The 23,962-nt window shown below is 40.3% G+C and overlaps 2 protein-coding genes across 7 annotated transcripts in view; both read left to right on the forward strand.

Moving 5' to 3' along the window:
- LOC116335492 (BTG3 associated nuclear protein) overlaps window positions 1–16,588 on the forward strand; it is a 38,056-nt gene extending 21,468 nt beyond the window's left edge. For both annotated transcript variants that reach the window (XM_031759199.2, XM_031759207.2), the window contains 2 exons: window positions 10,674–10,814; window positions 14,930–16,588. In XM_031759199.2, coding sequence (XP_031615059.2) covers window positions 10,674–10,814; window positions 14,930–15,046 — 258 coding nt within the window. In that variant the 3' untranslated portion in view covers window positions 15,047–16,588. The remainder of the gene's footprint in view (window positions 1–10,673; window positions 10,815–14,929) is intronic.
- A 2,363-nt stretch (window positions 16,589–18,951) lies between these two features.
- The window catches only part of LOC120441033 (zinc finger protein 469), a 200,499-nt gene continuing 195,488 nt past the window's right edge, over window positions 18,952–23,962 (forward strand). For 4 of the 5 annotated variants that reach the window (XM_039614642.1, XM_039614638.1, XM_039614640.1 and 1 more), the window contains exon 1: window positions 18,952–19,419. The gene's annotated coding sequence lies outside the window, so the exon portion shown is untranslated. Of the gene's footprint in view, window positions 19,420–19,489; window positions 19,582–23,962 lie in introns of those variants that run through there. The other variant, XM_039614641.1, reaches the window with a different exon arrangement.

Here is a 23,962-nt window from a genome sequence, read left to right on the forward strand (position 1 = left end):
AGAGTGTCCTTTCTCCTTTAAGTACAGCTAAGTCTTGTTGGATTATTAATACATTTGCAGTGTATACCTATACAGAACATACTCTACTGGCAGTCTACTGTCTATCCATCTGTCATCCTTGGTATTGCTACTAGAGACTATGTCCATGCAGTGAGAAGAGCAATGTGTGGCACACATCTTAGTTTTGTATGTTTGTCTAATGCTACAGCCACATTAGGGAAAACAGTCCTGGAGACCACTGCATGACCAAAATGATTGTGACTGTGCAATGATTTTGTGATCTTGTTACCTTTGAAATGGTGCTTGAAATGCTTCGAACCAGGTGTGCAACCAATTGCAGTTTGTTGCCAAAGTGACTAGTGTGTTAAGACAGCAATAAAACATCAATAACACAGAGACAGTCTGCTTTCAGTTTGAAACTGAATGGGGTGAGGTTGGCAGTTACAACCTGATTGATTGAGTGATTAACTTTGATAAATCTGCTGCCATATGCATACTCAGAAATTCACACTAACTACTTATATTCAGAGCCCAGCATGTACTTCATAGATTTGAAACAGAAATTCCTCTTTCATGGTTATTGCAGGACAGAAATTTCACTGCTAACATATGCATTTTAACTTCTATATAAGAATATGACCCGAATACAATAAGGGGAGTTATTTGGAAACCTTTGCTAAGTCGTCTGAGAGTAATTTCTGTCCGTATAAGTCAGACCATTTGGCTCACATCCAGCCACAAGTTGAGTGCTGCACATTCAGCCCCTTGAGGAATCACTTGGTCACTGCAGCTACTTCAAGTTGGGCACTGAATATGGAAAAATTCTATGCTATCACTGGACAACCACCAATTTAGTCACAGTGAGGCACCATCCCATTTTTTGCATGCTACAGGGAGTGCAGAATTATTAGGCAAGTTGTATTTTTGAGGAATAATTTTATTATTGAACAACAACCATGTTCTCAATGAACCCAAAAACTCATTAATATCAAAGCTGAATGTTTTGGAAGTAGTTTTAGTTTGTTTTTAGTTTTAGCTATTTTAGGGGATATCTGTGTGTGCAGGTGACTATTACTGTGCATAATTATTAGGCAACTTAACAAAAACAAATATATACCCATTTCAATGATTTATTTTACCAGTGAAACCAATATAACATCTCCACATTCACAAATATACATTTCTGACATTCAAAAACAAAACAAAACAAATCAGTGACCAATATAGCCACCTTTCTTTGCAAGGACACTCAAAAGCCTGCCATCCATGGATTCTGTCAGTGTTTTGATCTGTTCACCATCAACATTGCGTGCAGCAGCAACCACAGCCTCCCAGACACTGTTCAGAGGGTGTACTGTTTTCCTCCTTGTAAATCTCACATTTGATGATGGACCACAGGTTCTCAATGGGGTTCAGATCAGGTGAACAAGGAGGCCATGTCATTAGTTTTTCTTCTTTTATACCCTTTCTTGCCAGCCACGCTGTGGAGTACTTGGACGTGTGTGATGGAGCATTGTCCTGCATGAAAATCATGTTTTTCTTGAAGGATGCAGACTTCTTCCTGTACCACTGCTTGAAGGTGTCTTCCAGAAACTGGCAGTAGGACTGGGAGTTGAGCTTGACTCCATCCTCAACCCGAAAAGGCCCCACAAGCTCATCTTTGATGATACCAGCCCAAACCAGTACTCCACCTCCACCTTGCTGGCGTCTGAGTGGGACTGGAGCTCTCTGCCCTTTACCAATCCAGCCACGGGCCCATCCATCTGGCCCATCAAGACTCACTCTCATTTCATCAGTCCATAAAACCTTAGAAAAATCAGTCTTGAGATATTTCTTGGCCCAGTCTTGACGTTTCAGCTTGTGTGTCTTGTTCAGTGGTGGTCGTCTTTCAGCCTTTCTTACCTTGGCCATGTCTCTGAGTATTGCACACCTTGTGCTTTTGGGCACTCCAGTGATGTTGCAGCTCTGAAATATGGCCAAACTGGTGGCAAGTGGCATCTTGGCAGCTGCACGCTTGACTTTTCTCAGTTCATGGACAGTTATTTTGCGCCTTGGTTTTTCCACACGCTTCTTGCGACCCTGTTGACTATTTTGAATGAACGCTTTGATTGTTCGATGATCACGCTTCAGAAGCTTTGCAATTTTAAGACTGCTGCATCCTCTGCAAGATATCTCACTATTTTTGACTTTTCTGAGCCTGTCAAGTCCTTCTTTTGACCCATTTTGCCAAAGGAAAGGAAGTTGCCTAATAATTATGCACACCTGATATAGGGTGTTGATGTCATTAGACCACACCCCTTCTCATTACAGAGATGCACATCACCTAATATGCTTCATTGGTAGTAGGCTTTCGAGCCTATACAGCTTGGAGTAAGACAACATGCATGAAGAGGATGATGTGGACAAAATACTCATTTGCCTAATAATTCTGCACTCCCTGTAGTGTGACTGAGCCATTGTGTACTACAGATGACTGTAGAGGGGTTTCTTTGCATCTACACTATAGTATACATTTGTGCATTATGGCTGCAGATGTTTTTGTTACTGCTACCATGGGAGTCTGTGCCAACTCAGCCCTGAACTTGGTGCCACTGTGCCAGCTGAAAGTCTGAGCAAAACTGGTCTAGAGAGATCCAAAGTTCCCAAATGGCTCATAAAACCCTCTCATGCGGACGGAAGAGAAGACAGACCATGAAGCTATAAAATAACTAGCCTTTTACTGCACTGCCTGTCTGCCATAGCCTCTTATCTTATGCCCTTCTGTATCTCTGCTGTGATCTTATCCTGCACTGATGCAGACCAAATGGAGGATTAGAAGATGAAAGGAGTGACTGATGAGAACAGGAGAAAGGAGAAAATATGGGGAGGGAAAGGCATTTAAAAAAAAAAAAATGCCTGAAAGATGTGTTTTGTAATGCTGATAATTTAAAAACAGACACCAGCTGAGCTCTTAGGTAAACAAAAGCATACTCTGTAATACAAATGTAATGTACCAGGTATAACTTTAAAAACACAGGAGAAGATTGTGCCCTCTGCTGGACTATTGCCTGGCTCAGGCAAATACAGTATGCTCACAATGGCTGCTGACAGTTCTAGGTGCAGGTGTTATTTTTTTTCTTGGATACCCGCTGTAAAACTGTAATAACTGTAATAACTGCATCTTTTGTGCTTTTGAACTGATATTCAAATGCAAAACATTCTTAGCAATACTGGCCAAAAATGTCTGTGAAGGTTCTCAGTCATCCAGGTCATCGTAGTCTAAGGAGCTTGGAAGGAAAAGCGTCTGGACTTCTTTAAGTTGCTCTCATCCGATAAGCTTCTTCAGTTCTAGGGTCAAATGGTGGAGAGTCACAGATTTAAGCCCTGTGGGAGTCTACCCCCATTGTCCCTCAGTATCCATTGTCCCCCCGAGAGGGACAATGGATACTAATTTTTATGTTTGCAATAATGTTAATAAATAGAGCATGAAGTGATGGGCAAAAATCCCCTCCAAACATTGCCTGATTCCACTGAACGTGAATCGCAAACACAAAAAATCTCATATTAAAACATGCAGTTCAGGTTATTAGAGGACTCTTCCAGTCAGATGGCTTTAAACCTATGCTATGTCAGTCTGAAAATGCAGCACATCTCAAGAGACTACTATAAAGCTTTACGAAATTTACTGATCCCATCATGTGCCTGCGTCATTTATCGATGATGGACCTGATTGCCTCCCATCTGGGGTTTTAAACGTGTTGTTCTCTCACCCCACCTCATTTTCCCTCAGTTGAAAGTTTGCCATCCTTTTCTGTCATCACATGTTTTGGTGCATCTGTTGAAACATCCCAAATAACAATGTTCATGGCCGGTGTGGGAACTGGGTCATAGAACTGAGTCCAGCTCTGCACTGGTCCCTCCAGTCTTTTCTGCCAGGACATTCAAACATAGAGTGGATACAAATTGTTTTAAGGTGATGGTGAGGGAAGCACACAGTGTTACTGGACAAGATAGGGATATAGGAAAGGGAGCCAAAAAAGTAAAGGAAGCGTACAGGAAGACAGTGAAAGTAGAGTTTAAGAGGAAATGGGGATTACTGTGTTTGACTCAAGCTTTGTGAACTCATGATATTGTAAGCACTTTTGTTGCCTGTTGTTGGTTAGGGTTGTTGCAGGTCTGCTGTGTGAGGACAATGTGTTTTTGTTCCTTTCTACACAAAAGGCAAATGTTTGAACAATAAGTAGGCTTAACCTCACAGAATCAGGGTGTGATGGAATCAGACTGCTGGCTCATGGCCCAAGTTGTTTTCCGAAATGTGGTTTCTGGTGTTTAAGGGGATGTTGAAATTCCTGTGATTGACAATGCTGGGCCAGGATAACAATTAAAAGATACAAACAAAATGTTTTATGACCAGGGTTTAGTATAAGTGGGTTGTACGTAAGCCTTCAAGGATTTGGAAGACTAGTGGTGGATCACGTTTCAAAGAAGTGGTCTGCTTCATGTCTTGTGGCATCATGAGGCAGAGATAAAGGGACGCAGATTGGGGAATCCTAGTTCTGTCTGTGTGTGTGTGTGTGTGTGTGTGTGTGTGTGTGTGTGTGTCATGGTGGGGGTGGGGGGGTAGTTGTAAGTGAGCTTTTCAGAGGAGGATACCCCCAGTGGTGTTTTCTTTCGTCTGTGTGGCCAAAGTCTGGGTCGCTGGCTGTGTGAGTAAGAGAGACCAGATGTCTTAGATGCATTTCAGTATGAGTCACCCTCAGTACAGGCCTGGTGCATGTCTGCCTTACCAGTGTCAGGCATAGATGGCTCCATCATCATCATTCAATGCTGCACCCTCTGTAACCAGGTCCACGAAGCACCATTGTCATGTAAATTTCTTAATTAGTGAATTTATCACACGAGTCATAGTTTTGAGACCAACGTTCAACAGTCTTTCAAATTACTCTTGAAATGTTTACAGCAGACCCTGAATTTTGGCGTGTGTTACTACAGTAAAGAATGGCAATTTTAGCAAAACAATTTCCCTGACTTAAAATGAACCTCAGAAATGTTATAGAAGTTTACCAGTGTAAATGCTTTCTGTTAATCTGTGGGAATGTTAGATTAATAACAACTCCAGAGAAAGGATGAGGTAGAAGTACCCAAGCATCATTTCACTGAAAGTGGAAAATCTACAGGAAGCAGTAAAAATAATTCTATCTGATAGATGCATAGTTGTTGTGATGTATCAGTGAGTTAAAGAGTCCCAGTAAGCTACATGCTGATGAAAGATGACAGATGTTTTTCGCAACAAATCTGAGATTTGAATTTGTTGGCTTCTTGGCTGGTGTGTGTCAAAGGCGCCGAGTGCATTTAAGGTTTTCTGTTATGGAAGTGCTTTGGAGGCCTTAAGGGTCAGCCAGAGGTAATTTGGACATGTCAGTAAGTGAGATCTAATTTTCACTGCAATTTTCTTTGTTTTGTATTTATGTATTAAAAGGACAGTGCCACAATTGAAAACAAAAATAAGATGCATTGCTTCAGACAACTGAGGAAAAAATGACATTTGATTTAAGAAGCGTCTTGGCCTCAATAATGCGTGTTTGCAAATCTAACTAGATAAAGGATTGTGTTGCAATGGGTAGTTAGGGTAGTGCTGTATTTTCATTGAATTTTACAACCTGTATTTATCATCTTCCCTGGCTCCATTGAATTAAACAGAATAATTGGAAACATGATAAAGGCATCCTTTTAAATCACGAAATTTACTGACACTATAAAAATGCCGTGGTCAATTAGGCAAGCCAAGTTTGGATTTACGCTAGAGAACAGTGAAAACCGTCAATGAAATGTTCTTCTCTTTCGTGTTTAAGGGGCCCTATTCTTAATTACAGCTGTTATTTTTGTCATCAGTTCCCTTTTGATTTTCTGCTCTGGATCAGAACTCAAGTGAAGTTGGTTTTATCATAAAACTTTTCTGAGCCCTGCCTGAATCCGACTCCCAGTCTGCTGGTGGGAGTTGTGAAGCAAAGGATGCAAGGGAGGGCTTGATTCTTTGCAGGTGTTGAGTTCTAGTGTAGAAACACTTTGATGGTGTGGGTGGAAATGGGAAGCTTTGGTTCAGGTCAAAAGTTCATGTATAGCATACATAACAAGTTTCAAAGAAGTATATTTAGCTAGGAGATATATCTGTCAGAAATATATGGTAAAGATGCATCAACAAATAAGTAGATTAATTCTCAAAATATAGAGGGGAAAAATCAATACTGTAGTTTTTAATTTCAGTGTTTTGACTTCATTGAGTCACATTACAATCTGAGGCCCAGCTGAAATCAGAATAGCCAGCGTAAGACTCAGCAGTAAAATAAAAGGCATATGTAACAAAGCGGTAATGACTGCAGTGAGACATTTTAAAGTCAGTGTGATCATTTCCCCAGTTCACACAAAACAACCACTTAGAGCACTTCTGTGTCTATGGCCATCTTTATGGCCAAGTTGAAGCCAGGCCTTACTCCACCCCCCCACCCCCCTCACGCCTCCACTTTGACCGCACCTACCCACCCGGAGCTAGTGTTTCTGCTTGGACATCTGTTCAGGAATGGCTGTTGCAGATGTTGTTGACGGCTATTAAGCAGAGAGGAAGTTCCAGGCACTCCAAAGTCCAAATGTTTCTTTTTTCATTTCCCTGTTTTGGTTTAGTTTTTTTTCTCCAGATCTGAAAGAAGAGGCGGTATTCCTACGGGAGTGATAGGAAACAGATTTTTATTGGTCTCGTTTGCTACAATATAGTCGGTATGAATTTTGTTTCCTGATAAATAGAGGGTATGTTTCTATGTCGCTATAATGGATTCCCAGTGTAATTTTAGCAAGGGAAGCACAATCTTTAGAAACTTAGACACAAACACACACACATGCACACTAACAGGGTGACTCATAGTATCACCCGATCCACAGCTGAGTTTAAGTGAGACCTCCTGTAAGACTGGGAATTAATGCCAGCTTGCATCAGGCTCATGCCTTGTGAATGCTGGTTGTCTCACAGTTGCATTACTCTTGGATGGTGACTGAGGATGAGGATGGGTATTCAGAGGTGTTGTCTTTTTTCTTAACACCCATTGCCTTTGTGTAAATCAAGTGTAACTACTTTCATATGAAGTGAATGCAGAAAAAATTTAAATTGAATTAAACGAAGACTTGGTAAAGAACTTTGTTTATTCTTTTCGTTATTTTCCTTCACTGTTGGAGTTGAGAATGTTTTCTGCATCAGGCTGCTGTTGTTGTTCACTTGTCTTTCCGCTCCCATTGCTGTATTTCTTTAGTGTCCTGGATCCATTACTGAAAGCATTACAGCATCAGCAAAAGATTTATTCTTTTCTTCCCTTTTTCTCTCAAGACCGTGATAGCTAACAAAGCCTGCAGAGAATTGCTCTTCTCTCCAGGACTGTGGGGCAGTACCATAGCTTTTAATGCTCCCTGGCTGCACTTCTCTTTGGCACTTGGTCATGAAGGTGGCCGGCCATTCAAACTGATTATTTAAGACTTCAAATCCCCCAAACCTTGAGGTCAACAGTAACTTATTCTCTTAAGATCCACTGGTGGCCCCTATTTCTGACAAATTAAGCCCTCTAGATCAAATCTAATATGTTGGGCAACGTTTTAAGTGACTTCTTCCAAATCTTAGTTGAAAACCGATGTTATTATGCAATCAGGCCAAGTAAATTTTTTCTGTGTCAGGAGACTCATGTGTTCCAAGTACAAACACTTCTCACCTTGTATAATGTATAATTTGTTTCTACTTACAGTCTATTTGTTGATTCAGCCTAATTTACAAAAATCATCATTTTTTACCTCGTGAAAACTTTTCTTGATACATTAAAGTGATCTTTGTTTTTGCATCATTGCCAACCAGCCTAATGATGATTATGTTCTATTAGCTGAATGAGCGATAATTATCATCAGTACTCAAAGAATTGCTTAATAGTGCTCTATAGTGCTTTATATAAACTTCCAACCTTGAGGTAATTATAGACAACAAAACTATCATTTATGCTAATGGAGGGAAAAAGATAAAGAAAAGCACAATTTATCCCCTGATTAGATTTAGTTGTTATGAGCGAGAGCATTTCGTCTTGCTGTTTTAGACTGACATTATACTTTAGAGCCAAGCATGACAGTATTATCCTCAAATACTGGAGACGAGTTGTTCTGACAAAGAAAGTCGTGGGACAGGATATGGACCCGAGAAGTTCCTGTGTAATCGCTGCAGAGATCTCACACACTGTTCCAACTCTGTAAATGCTTTTGTGAGTCTGTGTGCTGCTCCTCACAGCTGAGAATGCAAACTGCTCTCAAATGGAGGTTCAGACGTTAATTGAGTGAGACAAGTGTTTACAATCTCATGTGTCAACCATAGCATCCCTTAAACCCCGGTAATTGTACGCTTAGATACAGTAAGTACTGACGTATCATCATGCTTGAGTTTATGCACACGGGCACACATACTCAATGTACGATTTCAGACAGACAAGCACTTGAAAGAAGCCAGTTTTGATCCCTAATAGAAGAGCAGAGACTGTAGAGATGCATTTCTATGGATGTCTGCCATAACGAAACGATTAAGCAGATGGCTCTTTCCTCTTAGTTTCTCACTGAGCTGTCTGTCTGAACACTTTTAGTATATAGTTTCTAAAATATGATGGCTGTTTCAAGAATGTAAACATAGTTTGACACAGAGGGAAATGTAAATGTTTCCCAGAATTGTTAGCATTATACACCGATTCTGTATGCTAAATAAACATAACGGAGACAGAAGGCAGGGAGCTTTACTTTAAACTGAGCTTAAAGATTAGAAAATGACGACTAGCTCTATCAGTATTTTTTAGTCTTAATGCTAAGTTGGCTGGCTGCTGGCTTCAGTTTCAGATTTATAATAAAGATATAAAAGTGTCATTTCTTAACATGTTGAGTATGAACATGAAATCCAATTTTTTTTTTTTTTAAGTATATGAGTCCTGTTTACACCAAAACTCCAGGCTAAGGCTCTAAATATTTCAGTGTTATATAGGTACTCGCACAGTGTGATTCCTTTGACCCAGATCTCACAGATGACTAGGTTATACTAGGTCAGCCCACTTAGCCTCAATCCACTCCTGTCCTTGAAGCGTCCTAATTATCTGATTGAGTGAGTCAGACTGATTTCTTACACTAATAGCTTCCATCGGGCTGGCTTGGCCTAACATATTGTGGTGATGAAGCAGCACATTTTGTGGTCAGATTGGCAGAACTTCTTGCCGGAGGGTACTGGAGTGGTTAACTGAACCTTTGGGGCACATCACGAGCTCAGAACTTTAAAGTAATGGCTGGGCTGGGGAGTGGGAAGCAGCGTGGGATGTTACAGGGCAGCTAAACATCATCTGTAATCAGTTTTTTTTCTTCCTTTTTTTTCTTTTCTTTTTTTTTTGCCAGCTTGCATTTTCAGCCCTATTTTGTGTGTGTGTGTGTGTGTGTGTGTGTGTGTGTGTGTGTGTGTGTGTGTGTGTGTGTGTGTGTGTGTGTGTGTGTGTGTGTGTGTGTGTGTGTGTGTGTGTGTGTCTGTAAAGTATATGCAAGATTATCTCAGCACTAAGGGCATCTTGAATAGGACCGAGGTACAGAGCTCTTATAACTAAAAGCTTTCCAGACATCACTGAAATAAGGAAAAAAAAAAATCAATAAGATCCTGCTGTCAGGTCATGTTGAAATGCATTTCTTCAAACCAGTAATCCCTCCTCAGAGAAAGTACTGCTGGAAGGCTCTGGGCCACACTGGTCTCTGACCTCTGTTTGATTTAAAAGAACATGCACAAGCACAAAGCTGAGTGAATATTTCCCTCCATCTGTCTTTTTGTATGCTTGTGTTGACAGGATGATTGTATGTTAATTTGCATGTCTGTTGTCACATGAAAGTTATGCTGTCCAAATTAACAGCAGTGCTCTGCAAGTGTATACATGCAATGCAATCCTCTCTGTTGGTGGTTGCAGTCTATCTATAGGAACCGCCTCAACGAACTAAAGCTCTACTCAACAACACTCCAGCTGCACTGCACTGCTCTGTAATTAGAGCATCAAAACCGCAGATCTCTAATGTTGTCTGGCTGACTTTCAGCGCCGTGGGAGATTAGGATCCCCTTGCGATGTCTCACTAACCATTCTCCAACAGTTTCCTTTCTTTTTCTAAATATGAACACAAATAAAAAACCATTGCTGGTGAGCATAACACATTATAGAACCCAGGAAAACAGAACTTAATTGAAGTGACTGGATCATAAAGTTTCTCTTAGATGTGATGTATAATCCAAGAGTGGGATGCGGAGAAGTGAGAACAGTGGGGATGAAATGTTTATTTATGCCACCGCATGACTCTTTCCTAGCTGCCAAGTTTCTTGCTGCATTTGTGTGTCATCATGCTTGTACTCAGTGATGACTGTAATCATTAAAGACATAAACACATCAGGTAGGACATCAATAAATATTCCTGTGGTTGTTTCTTATTGCGTTTGCTGTAAAATAATGAGTTTTCTTATGGTGGATTTTTACACTTGGCAGTGGGGAGACTTATTGCATATGTTTTATTCAGATCAGTTTTTCTAACTGATTCATGAAAAATCAGAGAAAGGACTAAAAATCCCAGTTGTGTTTGACCTTTCCTCTTTCCTCGCCACTCTTTTTCTGCCCTAGGTGCTTCGTGGAGCTCAGTTGATAGCTGTCGCTTCAGCTGATGGAGGAGCCACAGCAGTGGAGGGCTCCCCTCTCCCCCCTGACATCCAAGTCCAGTATGTCCAGCTAGCTCCTGTTGCAGATCACACGGCTGCTGTACAGGTAAAACACAAACACACACACCCTCCAAAAATAGCAAAACTCTGCAAAGAGCACATTGAGTGTAACTGAGTATCCTCATGGAACAGATCCCCCAGTAGTAATCTTGCAATTTTATTACTTGCTTTTAGTCATTCCACAATAAATATTGCATTTCAGAATACTGTAAGAAAACATGCTATGTTTGTTTTGATGTTGATCACTTTTGTGTAGTTTGTAAATAAACTGTAAATATATTCTGTTTTCTGGTAAAAAGGTGCCAATCAGACTCAGTAAATTAGATTTGCAGCACTTTGTTACTCCAAACAAACATTAAGATGCCAAATCACCTCAAGAATCAAGAATGGAATGCTGGTTCCATTTTCTTGAGCTAGGATGCACCTTGGAGTTTGCAGTTGTTGCTCGAAAAGGAAATGTACAGTCTTCTACCTTTAAATGTATTTATTGAACTTCTTTACCATTCATGAAGAGGCAGTAAATGTACTGTATATTTTCATTGTGCTGTTCAACTATTGCTTCAGAAATTTAGCTAAAGTACTTGTAGGTACACCAAATCTGCTTTTCTCCTTTTCTTATACTATCACTTAAATGGCATACATTCTGCTTTCTGTCATTATGACAGGTGTTTGGACAAACAGTAATTAAACATAATCAAGTTGAGGTGGAATGTTACAAGAGGGGAAAAAAGTAGTAATTAGTAGATATTTCTAAAATCCTTCAATGAGTGAGCTTGTTGAGCAGCAGCCACATGTGGAATCAGGATGGTGTGCAGACACTTGCCTTTGTAGTCTTTGAAGTGGTCACTTTACCCTTCAAAAAATGCACTTCTCCTTTGTTCTGTCATCTTTTCTTTTCCGCAGATATGTTGAATATTTAGTCCTTTTTTTCTTACTTTTTTCCTTGACTTGTGTGCTACGATTTAAGTTTTTGTGTTGTGATAATGTAAATAGGCGGAATATTCAGCCTACTTCTGGTTCCAGTCCTCTCCTGATGGTAAATGGTAAATGGTCTGTATTTGTATAGCGCTTTACTTAGTCCCTAAGGACCCCAAAGCGCTTTACACTACATTCAGTCATCCACCCATTCACAGACACATTCACACACTGGTGTGGCAAGCTACATTGTAGCCACATGAATCAGGACAGGCTTATTCATCTCCCTGTAAGACATGCAGAGCAAATGTGCTGACCAGCCATACAGCAGCAGATTTGAAAGGAGAAAAAAAAAAGATTTTGCCTTTTGAGTAAGGAATTGCTGTCCATAGTTTTCTCAGTAATCTGTTCCTTGCCCATGTGAACATGAAAGTAGTTAGAGCATTTTATACTGATTACATTTTTTGGGTGTGGATTATACACATATTGATGGCCTGGTTATACAATTTATTTATTTGTACTGAGCCCACAAAGTTTTTGCCACTCAGTGTACTGTATTTCAGAATCTGTACTTTATATTTCTGTGCGCAGTGAGAGTTCAAGCTGTTTGTTTACACAAGTGATTTGTTTGAATGAACTTTTACATCTAAAATGAGCTAATTTTTTTCCTAATGTTGGATTGTACACAGATCTTGACAGATATCAACAAAGTTGACAGAAGTTTGATCAGTCACAAGTGTGATGATGATGTTGAGTAGAGCTGGGATTCACCAAGACCATGTGGACATGCTCAACAGCAGACTGAAACTGCTCATAAACAGCGGTGTGTTTATTACCCGAGTAGACTTTAAGCTCGGATGAAATATCCCCAAATATTCTAAGATGTTTTAAAACACATCTGTATGCTAACATTGATATTTTTCCAGGTTTAAATGAAAAACTTTACCCGGAAGGACCTAATAAAACAAAGGGCATGTAGGCTGTATTGTTTTGATGTCCTAGTTGAAACGTTGTTAACTTTCTCTTCAGAGTTCATAGAAAGGTTCTTTTCCTGCTTTTCTGCAGTCTGCTAAGTCAAGACACTGGCTCTCATCTGTTTACACACATGTGGAAGCATTCATGCAACATGCTGGAAAATTACTCCAGATTTTGCATTTAGTTACCTCTGCATTTTCTTCTTTTTCTTATTTAATAGTTTCCATTAGACATATGAAGTGGTGCACAATGCAAGGCGTTATATTTTTTATGTAAAGAATGCATAGCAGTTCTAACGTCTGGCTAAACTGTGACACAGTTTAAAGCTGAGACTGCAAAGCACCGGCAGCCTGGTTTTAGTACACGTGTTACATATTTTCGTTCTTCCATTTGTTATTTGCAAGGGTAGAGCTAGGTCTGTGCTATGATAGTTTAAGAGTCTTTCAATTCTCATTTAAAAAACAAAACAAACAAACTTGGAATCAAATGTGTTGAACTTGCCATTTTCACTACCGCTGTGTCTCATGTTTGTGTTGTGTGTGCTGCTATGGTACAGCTGTGCTACAGTCAAAGCTGTTGTCTTGTCACAGCACGTTGGACTGGAAAGAGAATTAAACGCTGCAGGTGTGTTTGAGGGAACCTTGGATGTGTGTTTGAGGAACAAATGAGTCACTCAACATGGTCATCGTCCAGGACTGAGTCATGAACCTCATCTTTTACAGGGCTTTTAGACAAACAATAACTCGATACATCTGACATCGACTATAGAGACAGTCAGGGAAGCATTTAAATCCAAATAGCTAACCTCTTGTTTTTCTCCACTTGTCAGTCTCCTCATAACCTCTCCCTTCTTCTCTGAGATATTTCTTCTGTAATCTATCTTGTCGTTCCTCTGCTCCTTCTGTGTGTAGTTATTCACTGTGGTTGTCTTGCACAATAAAATGGAATCAGAATATAGCTTAGTCACATTGATTAGTCCACAGGAAAGTCTTCATCATTTGTGATAGGTGTCATTAGGCTTTTACAAGGTGTGACCGCAAAGTTTTGGAACTCCAGCCATTAAAACAAATGTAAATTCACCCTAATTTTTTTTCAGAGTTGTCTCCTTGTGTGTCTTTGTGGTCCTGCTAATTTAAGATCACTCCCTGGAAGTTGGGTTCTGACCACTTCCACTTCACATTTGTGATTTTGGCATGGGCTTTATGCAATGCAGACAGCTTTTTGTGTCAAACTTACTTGACTTTCGTAGTGAGGCAATGATATTGTGTGACTATATTTGACTAGTACGCAGAGAAAATGCTCCCATATCGGGAAAATGAATGTTCATTGCATTTCGGGATGTTTCTATATGAGGTTTAAACGTATAGCTGCTTACCAACATCATTCTGTCTAGCTTCCCTACAACTGGACCACCTGCCAGCTTTACAAGCCAGCAGGCACTTTTTCCACTTGCCATGTCAAAAATGGATAACTACTTTGTGTTAACCTAAAAGTGCCTATAATCCCAGCTTCTAACTGCTTGTACCCCTGCTGGCAAAGTGATCCGATTTCAGGGGCTAGTTCTAACAAAGAAGCTAAATTGAGGGCGAGATTCATTATATAAGAAGCCAAAAAAGATTTAACTTTTGGCTTCTTGTACCTTCATTTGGTAGGAATAGTTTAAGAAAGGCAGGGAAGTGGTGAGACAGAGGGTGGATGTGATGCAGCAAAGAGTGGAGGCTTGATCCACTCCCACAGTAAGGCGTAAACTTTTGACAAAGAAAGTCCCAGCCTCAACTGAGGGGAAACATATTCCTTTGAGAACAGGGTACTTTTTAGTCAACTATGTTTCAGTTGGTTAGTTTGTGTTATTGCATGTCTTTGATCTTTTAACATGTTAGTTATGATCCAAACATTTGTGTTTAAACACTAAAGTCACAGCAGCTGATGATCAGCTGCAACGTTCTGTCACGTACAATTGTTTTTGTCAACGGATTTTGGTGGTTTTTGTGAGAGCAACACAACAGCTACAGTTACACAAGAGAAAAGACTGTCTGACAGGAAAAAAATAAACAGTAAAAATAGTCTGTGTAGCCTCCCAAGTCATATAAAATAACCCTTTGATATACTCCGCTCTTCAGAGAACTTAAGATTGGTTTAAGACTGGTCCTCAGTCCCCCTTACGTGTTGAACTATATATACATAGTGAACATTCAGTAAAAGTACTGATCTTTTAGTGTCTTTTCATCTTTCTTGTCACCTATTTCATCTCCTCTCTTTTCTTTATCTCAGGCTGCTGAGCTGGCACCAGCCCTGCAGGCAGACATGGAAGTCAAAGAGGCCATCCAGGGTGCTATCCATGGAGACAATGGCGAGATCGTCCAGATTGTGACATCTGTGGCCACCTGAGAGTCCATCTGGTTTGGCACAGATTAGAATCTTTCCCTACAGCATGACCTGACGAGTCTATGGAACATCAGGGGTCAACAAATGCATACAGTCTGACAAGCGCTCAAGTTAGATAGTCTTTTAACAAATATTGAAGGTCATGGATAAAACAAAGAGGAGCCTTTTTTTCCTGTTTTCCCCTTGCAAACTGCTTAATTCATTGTCAGCCAGATGTCGCAATGTGGAAATGCTCACAGAGATTGTGAAAAGACCAAGATGCTTCAAAATCAACTGTGGCCCCTTCTGGTGGTTTCATCACTATAATGACCTGACAGGCCGAAGAATACACAGCGGGATTATTGTCTCTTCAAGGAGGGTGCTGCTCCTGGACACCATCACCCTGCCACTTCATCAGAACCAGTACTTGTTTACATCAGCTTTGGAAAATAGTGGGTTATTTGGACTTCAGCTGTTTGGCTAACCCTGATATGCCACAGAGGGTTTGCAAAAATCCCTGAAAATCCCTCAAACAACCAGCACTGTGCTTCTTTTTTTTGTCCCTTCTTGTCACAATGATCTGAAGGAGAAAGTAGAATTTGCTGTGGACAGCTGCTCTTTGTCCTAATTGATTTGATTTCCCAACACTCACCTGGATCCGGTCCATATTATCTCTCCTGGCTGTGAGACACTTTATTTTGTTCAACTTGTTTTAATGTTGCTTCAGCCACAAAGCTTTGTTTGTTTTTGGTTTATCTAATTGTAACATGTTGAAATACTGGGGGAGATTTAATTCCAGAGGTAGAACGCCATGAAATGGGAGAGACTGGGTCAATGGTAGACGGTACAAGTTGCTTATAGACAGCCAGGGAAACCCTGAAGTTGTTTATATCCCCCAGTTTCGTCTCTGTGACATCCATTCATGTGAATAAAACATGTTTGTGGTTGCCATTAAAGTGTGCTTTTGTTTAGCTTTTCCCCCTCTAGTTTCTCTCTCTGTTTTTTTTTTTTCATCAGACATGGTCATCAAAATAGCTCCAAGACATGACTTAGCTTTGATCTACTACAAATAGACAATCGAAATGAGTCTGAAAGGATAGTTGGGGTTTGAGGTCTTGTTTCATGTTGAGCTAATTTATTAGCTATTTTTGAAGTAAATCTGTATCATGTCAACATCAATAAGTGTAGGATTAGGCTACTGTACTGTCAGGAATCCTAACAAAATACAGAGCAAATATAAGCTTTTCCTTAGTCTCTACAGGGTTTGTGTCAGGAGACTATAAATTTATGTTTAGTCCTCGTTATAATTTTTAAACTGTGACTGCATTTTTTGTGCCCACTGCGTGTCTATGCCTTTCTTTAAGTAAAGACAAAGGACTCTTATTACTTAGAATGATCCTCAAGAAATGACTAATATATTTGCATCTGGAAAAAAAAAAAAGATGAGCAAGACACTCAACTGTGTTGGGATATGTTTCCCATGCTCAGTATGATGTAATAGTGTATTTTGGAGTGGGGAAAAGAGTTAGGCGACAAAATGAACTTGATAAAACAACATTCATAGTCTTGGCTGCTTCCTTTTGTTTCCTTTCAGTCTGTTGTTGCTGTGTTTGAGTCCTTTCACACAGCCTCTTCATCTTGTACATTCCCCTCACTGCTTCTCCCACGTCTTGCTCTTCTCTCACTCAACTTGTGTTTTCTTTTCCTTTTGGAAGTTTCATTAAAGTTATGCACTAAGCTGGGCTAAAATTTCATGGGATAGTCAGGTGGGTGCATCCCTTGCCATAGCTGAGTTGAAATGCTGGCACAACCCCCTGCTCACAGTGAGCCCTCCATTAAATCTTGGACTTGGAATGGGATAGACCTTGCTCTTCATGTTTACAACTATGGACTCTATTCAGGAGCTGGAATGGTTACCATAACTATGGGCTCTCTCATGGGCTGCCTCTAAGATAACCTGCTGACAAGTGAAGCAAATGATAGATGGAGAGATGAGATTGTCTGGAAAGGGAATGTGTGTTTAGAGAGGAGGAGAGGAGTGATAGGCAGAGAGCAGGCGTGGATCTTTCCCTTCTTTCTCAGCAGCTCTGTGTTCTCCTGCAGAGACAGTGGGTCTGCTGGCATCTGCAAGTACCAACTTCTGCTCTTTGTCTACGTCATCCACAGACAGGCATCCCTTAGGATGTTCAGCGATGAGTGAAGATCATTTTTGGATCAAAAATTTCTAAACCCTGTGTGTTAATGACAAATGCAGATGTAAATCTGTCTCACATTCACTCTACTCCAAAAGGTCACAGGTAAGGCTTTTAGAAACATCTCAGTCCTTTGAATTGGTTTCTGTTACACATGAACAGAGAAAAAAATATTTTTATAGATGAAATTCTGGGTGTATGTATCACTGTGTTGGACAAGAGGCAGGAGCATGGCTGCTGTTATATGCATCATAAAACAGCATGGGCTGCTAAATGTCAGTTTTTATTGGTTGAAGGTCTAAAAATTGAAGCTTTACTCATTATTTAAACAGACTATATAAGAAAGAGAAGTTGCTAATAAGAGCTCTTTGGCATACTTGCAGTAGGTATTATCAGCAATATATCGTAATATAAAAGAGATCCACATACACTCACTGCCATTTCATTAGGTACAGCTTTCTAGTGCTGGGTTGGATTCCCCTTTTACCTTCAGGACAGTCTTAATTCTTTGTAGCGCATATTTAAGGTGGTGGTGAATAAATGGTCATAAATGGATGAACATGGTCAGCAATAATACTTAGGTGCACTGTGGTGCTTAAACAGTGCTCAGATGGTACTAAAACATCCAAAGCCTGCTAAGAAAACAGCCACCACACTATTACACCACCACCAGCAGCAGCCTGAGCCATTGATACAAAGGAGGATAGATCCATGCTTTCATGTTTTTACACCAACTTCTGACCACCACATCTAAATGTTACAGCAGAAATTAAGACTCATCAAATAGGCTATATTTTTGTACTCTTCTGTTGTTTAATTTTGATGGGGCAATCCAAATTGGAGCATCAGTTTCCTGTTCTTAGCTGACAGGTGTGCCATCCAGGATGATCTTCTGCTGGAGCCCATCTGCTTCAAGGTTCGACATGTTGTGCACTTGTGCATGTTGTGACCATTCTCCTCTGACATCAATGTTTTTGGAACATCCTCTGTAAATCCTAGATATGTTTGTGTGGGAAAATTTCAGTAGTCAGCAATTTCTGAAATGCTCCGATCAGACCATCTGACACCAAAAACCTTGAGATGGTCAACATCACTTTTTTCATTTTTTTAATCTCCACTCTGTATACAACAGTATAGCTTCACATTTGCTGATTTTGTTTACATATACAGAGTGGGAAGAAGTGCAAACATATCAGTTATTATTTATCCAGCTTTCTTATTGATATCAACCTCAATAACAACAACATACATATTTATTAGTGCACACAATTTAGACACTATGTGAAATACAAAATACAATTTTATATAGTTTTTTACATCAAAGACAAATACGTCCAATTTTGGAATGCTGATTGCAAAATCTGAGTAAACACAGAATAACAACTAAATAAACCTTGTTAAGTGACAGCAATGCTAACCACCTATATAGTCACCCTATATCTCTTCAAGACACCCTCTGACCTCTATGTGGTGTCTGTTCCTCATGTGTATCATATATGATCAGTCCTATGTGCTATTTTACTATTTCACTCTCTCCCGATCCCCTATGATCATTCAAAGACCAACATGTAGAGTTTGAGACACCAGAACTTCCAAAAGTCTGACTTCTGTCACCACTGTCTCATTAAAGACAATACACACAGATACAGCACCTACAGTTTCACACTTTCAAGATTGCACAAAACCACAATTTTCCTTGATGCAACCCACACAGGTGCGTCTAAAATTAGTATTTTTGGGTCACTCAAGAACAATCAATCAAATTTCAGGAAAAACAATGACATTTTTGATGTTGTCAAATCTGACCAGAACAGTTTGTAAGGGTTAATGGCCACGAGAAGTTCACGTGCCGTTGGTAAATCACAGAGCGAGAGAGAAAAGAAAAAAGCCCGCAAGGATTAAGAACCATGTATAGATTGTTCAGTTTCAAAGAGTGTATGGTATTTTATTGAGACAGCACAGGGAACTCCCTGAATCGTGAAAAATACTCAAACCTTTGAGGAGAAGTGGGTGCCGCAGAGTCCAGCCGAAACTGCCTGAATGGGAGGTCCTCCTTTAGTTTGGGGACCAGATGTGTGAGAGAGGAGGGGTACAGAGGCAACCAGACAACAGCTACAAAATGCTTCCTAGTTTCTCTAAACAAACTGCATAAGTTGGCAGCTCAGACCTTCGACTGAATGCATGCATCTGATATCAGCTTCAGAGGTAAGTTAGATAATTACTCGGCCGTTTGTATTGATTACTGAAATGCGCATTACGTCGTTGCCCTGAAGGTGAACCGAGGACGTGATGACGTGAGGGGGTAACTACTTTTGACAGACCCAGGGTGTATGATGTCTGAGCTGCTTTTCTGCTGTTCTCTTTATGGTAATTGCTTCTACTTGACCGCCTACATTCACTCAAAAGCAGTCATTCCAAAAACGAGCGCAAATGTTGTGGCGCGTCATAGTACTTTGGCACAGTGTGCAGTCATCAGATACAGACTATTAAAGTCTAGGAGTGCGCAGCAGGTGCGCCATGTCACCCAAAAATAGACAAACAAAGCTGTAATGAGCTTTAAGAGCAGTGATTTAAAAGCGTTAAAGTGGAGGCAGTTTCGTTGTACTGTCTGTAATCAACTACATATACACAACTGATAAGTTAATAAAAAAATACAAATACTCGCATATTAGAGATCATATTTAAAGTGACATTAGCTTTGTTTTACGTGTGTTTTTGTGCTGTTAGTATGGGTAAGCTGGTTGCTAGAAATCATCAGAGTTGACTCAGAAGCTTTGCCTGTTTTATGAGCTACAGTGCCATAACCATCAAACCTTTCTTGCATATATTAAACGTCTCAGCCGGATTAATTTATTCAGTAAGGTCTGTGGTTCGTTTGAGCAAGTTACTTTAACATTTTTATTAGCAATGAATGCCATTACAGTAAAATTTCATTATGTTAGTTATGAAGGGCCTACTGTTTACCTTAAGCTGCGGGGAACTTAAGACCAACATTGCCTCACTCCACGTAACAAGATTTATGGAAAGACTTTCATTCAGTACAATATTTTTATGGATTAATGTGAATAGCCTCGGCTGTTTTATTATATTTGCAGCCAGTACAGTGAAAAATCTGGAACGCTGAATCTATTGCTGTGACTCCGGCAGATTGTGTAAATATGCATCAGGATAAGAAAATTTACACTTTGTGAGTTTTAACATGCCAGAATAATCATCTGTTTCCAGAGACTTTATGGACTGAGAGAGGTTGTCTAGTTTGGCAAAAGCCCAACTCTGATTCCATGGGAGAACGACTGCTTGTTTGTTAACACCAGAAAGCCCTCTCATGTGATGAAAGGGAAAACTAAAAGTACGCTTTTCATTGAACACAAATGTAAGTACTCTGAGATGACCCGTTTGATTTCCCTCCTCTTATCTTTGTTATGGTTATAAATATGATTATGCCAGAGATGGCATGCAGTACATGGATTTGTCTGGAGCCATAATTGGCTGATGTCTCAGAGCATGATTTTAATAATAATAATAATAATGAACTTTATTTATAAAGCACACTAAAAAACCAAGGGTATACCAAGGTGCTTGACAAAAATAAAATAGGAAAAGGGAGATAGGAGGGAAAAGAGAAAGGACCTGGCACGTATCAATTATAAAACCTTGACAATCATAAGATATAAAAGTAGTTCACAAGCATAACGGATAAAAATGTACCAACACACACCAAGTGTTAACTAGGTGGAAAGGCAAAATTAAACAAATAAGTCTTCAGCCGTGATTTAAACAGAGGCAGAGAGTCAGACGCCCGGATAGACACAGGAAGGTTGTTCCATAAGACCGGGGCAGCTACAGCAAACGCGCGGTCACCGCGAGACTTCAGCCGAGAACGAGGTTGCTCCAGAAGAATTTGGGTAGCAGATCTAAGTGCTCTGACAGGAGTGTGTAACCTGAGAAGCTCATTGAGGTAGCTCGGCACCAAATTATTAATGGTTTTGTAGGTGAAAAGTAATATTTTAAATTGAATGCGGTATTTAATTGGAAGCCAGTGCAAGCCAGCAAGAACAGGAGTGATGGAAGAAAACTTCCTGCTGCCTGTCAAAAGGCGTGCCGCTGCATTCTGGACAGTCTGCAATTTAACGAGAAGGGTAGAGGAAAGGCCAATGTCAGGTTCGACTGATTCAAAAGGTCAGGCCAGGAAAACAGGGACTCAGAGGTTTCTGGAGCAGTTGAACACCCATCTCTGATCCTTCATCCCACCGTCTCTGGTTATAATCACCCATCAACCCACCACGAATCCCATAATGTCACTCTGTATGTGTGAGCGTATGTGGCTGGCTCGCATGAATTTACAGTGTGTTAGTGTGTATCCAGGGGCGAGAGTGCTTATGAGGCTTAATAAATTGAGCTACTTGCCTCCTATTCGAGCATTAACGTCGACCCAAAACGTTCCTTTTGTTATTCTGGGGATGTGCCCTGTGCTACAAGCTTTGAGTCCAAGGCCAAGTCATTTGTTAGCTTACTTAATCCCAGTTTGCACAAAACAGCTTGCCACCAAGGTCACTAGAAGTCAAGATAAAGGAAAGCCTTGTTCAGTATTTGAACATATTCCAGGCTAGACTGAGTATAGAGACTTCACATTCAAAGATAATGCCGAATTGGAGCATTCAACAGAATCTGCATGTGCAATTCAGCTTGTGCTACTTAAGTGTGAGGGGGAGACGAGACCGAGAGGATCTTGGGATAAAAGATTAAGACAGATATGAGTTTTGGGAAAGAGTTACACAAGCAGACAGGGAAAAGGAAGAGAACAGCTACACTAGCACATGTTTTCTAAGTAGGCAGAATAGTACTATAAGGCATCTTACCATAACAAAGCCTACATGTTTACAAGTAATGGCAGATGTTTTCAAAACAGCTGGCAGATGTTTAGTATAGACATCATCTTGCAATAACTAATGAGCATTACAATTTACGAAGTTCTTACAAGAAGCTATGGTCAGCTACTTAATAGGGGGAGGAAGGAGGAGTAAGAGCTTTAACTTAGAAGTAATTATATTTTTCAGATTGGGCTCATCGTAAAAATGTGTCTGTGTTTTAGGTGGAAATAGAGTGTCTGTGTGGGTTCTCGAGACCATCCAGGTCACGTTAGTCTCGAGCTCGAAGAGAGGACAACTGGACTTATTGTCACGGGCTGCCGGGGCAGACCGTGTGGAGTAAGTTGAGGACCCAAGAGCAGACAGAGGCGAGGAGACGAAACTGGAACTTTAACAAAAAGCGAGCCTTTTATTGAGGGCCGAAAACTCACAACAAGGCAACAAAGGTAACTGAGGGAAACCTGAACAAAGACTAGAAAACTAGGACTCTTACTGAGAAGTTTGACTATGACAAAATAATAAACAAACGACGACTGACTATGGCTGGGAAACTGTGGCAAGGGGTAGGGGAGATAACACAGACGACGCGGTACAGACTGCATGAAACACAGAGACTAAATACACATGAGGGATAATCAGGGGAAGTGGCCACACATGGGAACACAGCTGACACACATGAACCTAACGACAGGACAGGAGAAGTGAAACTGAATACACTGACATAGAATACAGCTTTTCAAAGTAAAAAACAGGAAACTTGGAGACTAGACATGACATGAACTAAACATAACCACACAGACCTGACGCATGAACGAAGGAGACCCAGCACAGGGGGATATGACATAAACAACTAAGAAACAGGACGATACAGCAATCCATAAATTAGCTAGGTGAACTAACCTAAGGCACAAATGAATACAAAAGATACATAAAACTCAAACACTGGGTCGCTCGACCCAGGACCATGACACTTATTTAGGAGATTATTTGAGAGTGTTCTAAGGCGTGAGATATTTATTAACGGAGAGAGGCCTGGCCCTCATTTTACAAGTGATCGTGTTTCTTTAAAAGGCTGTTGCATGATGGGCTGTTACTGCATCATGTGTCCATGATGTAAGTGGCCCACAGGCACAATACCAGGGCCCTTGAATTACTTCACTTAGGTGGAATGCATGTTATTATGAACAAGACACTAAGTTTAATGAAAAATAAATATATTTTGACAATATCTTGATAATGTACCATTACAGCTGTGGACAATATTATTCAAAATATTCTGTCTTGGCAACAAAGGCTTTGAAGTTTGGTTAATTTCCATGAGAATTATATTAGCTATCCTACTATTATGAAGTAGCCAAATATTGTGTTTTCACTAACAGAGACTTGTGAGTTCTGCGGTATCTTAACTATTCCTAGGACTGCACTCTTTGCGACATAGACCTCAGATGTTATTACCGGAATCTGCTGGAGCCATTCTCTCAACTCCCCTTATCACTGGAAACACTTCACCTTTCACATCTGTTCCAGTTGTTCTTTCATCCTGTTGTACTTGTCAGTCGTCTTCTGCTGCTTCTTTTTGATGGTACTATCAGGTAGGATTGTCACATATTCTGCTTCTTGTCAACCACCACTATATTTATATGGCTAGCCAACAGCTGTTTGTCCCACAGGCCCTTAGCTCTGCTGCTCTTGGTCACTTCTGCTTGGGTTTGTTTCCCAGTGGGACTTTGAAGATCCTTATCCATTCATGGCAAGGATGTTTCTGTACTCTATGTGTTATGGTTCGTCTAGGGGTGGCTAGATCCTCGTCAGACCTCAAGCAGCCACATCAGACAATTGTTACGTTTTTACAATGATTTATTTACAATATGTTATTTTGT

The sequence above is a fragment of the Oreochromis aureus genome, linkage group 7 (genome assembly GCF_013358895.1).
Source record: "Oreochromis aureus strain Israel breed Guangdong linkage group 7, ZZ_aureus, whole genome shotgun sequence".
Lineage (NCBI taxonomy): Eukaryota > Metazoa > Chordata > Actinopteri > Cichliformes > Cichlidae > Oreochromis > Oreochromis aureus.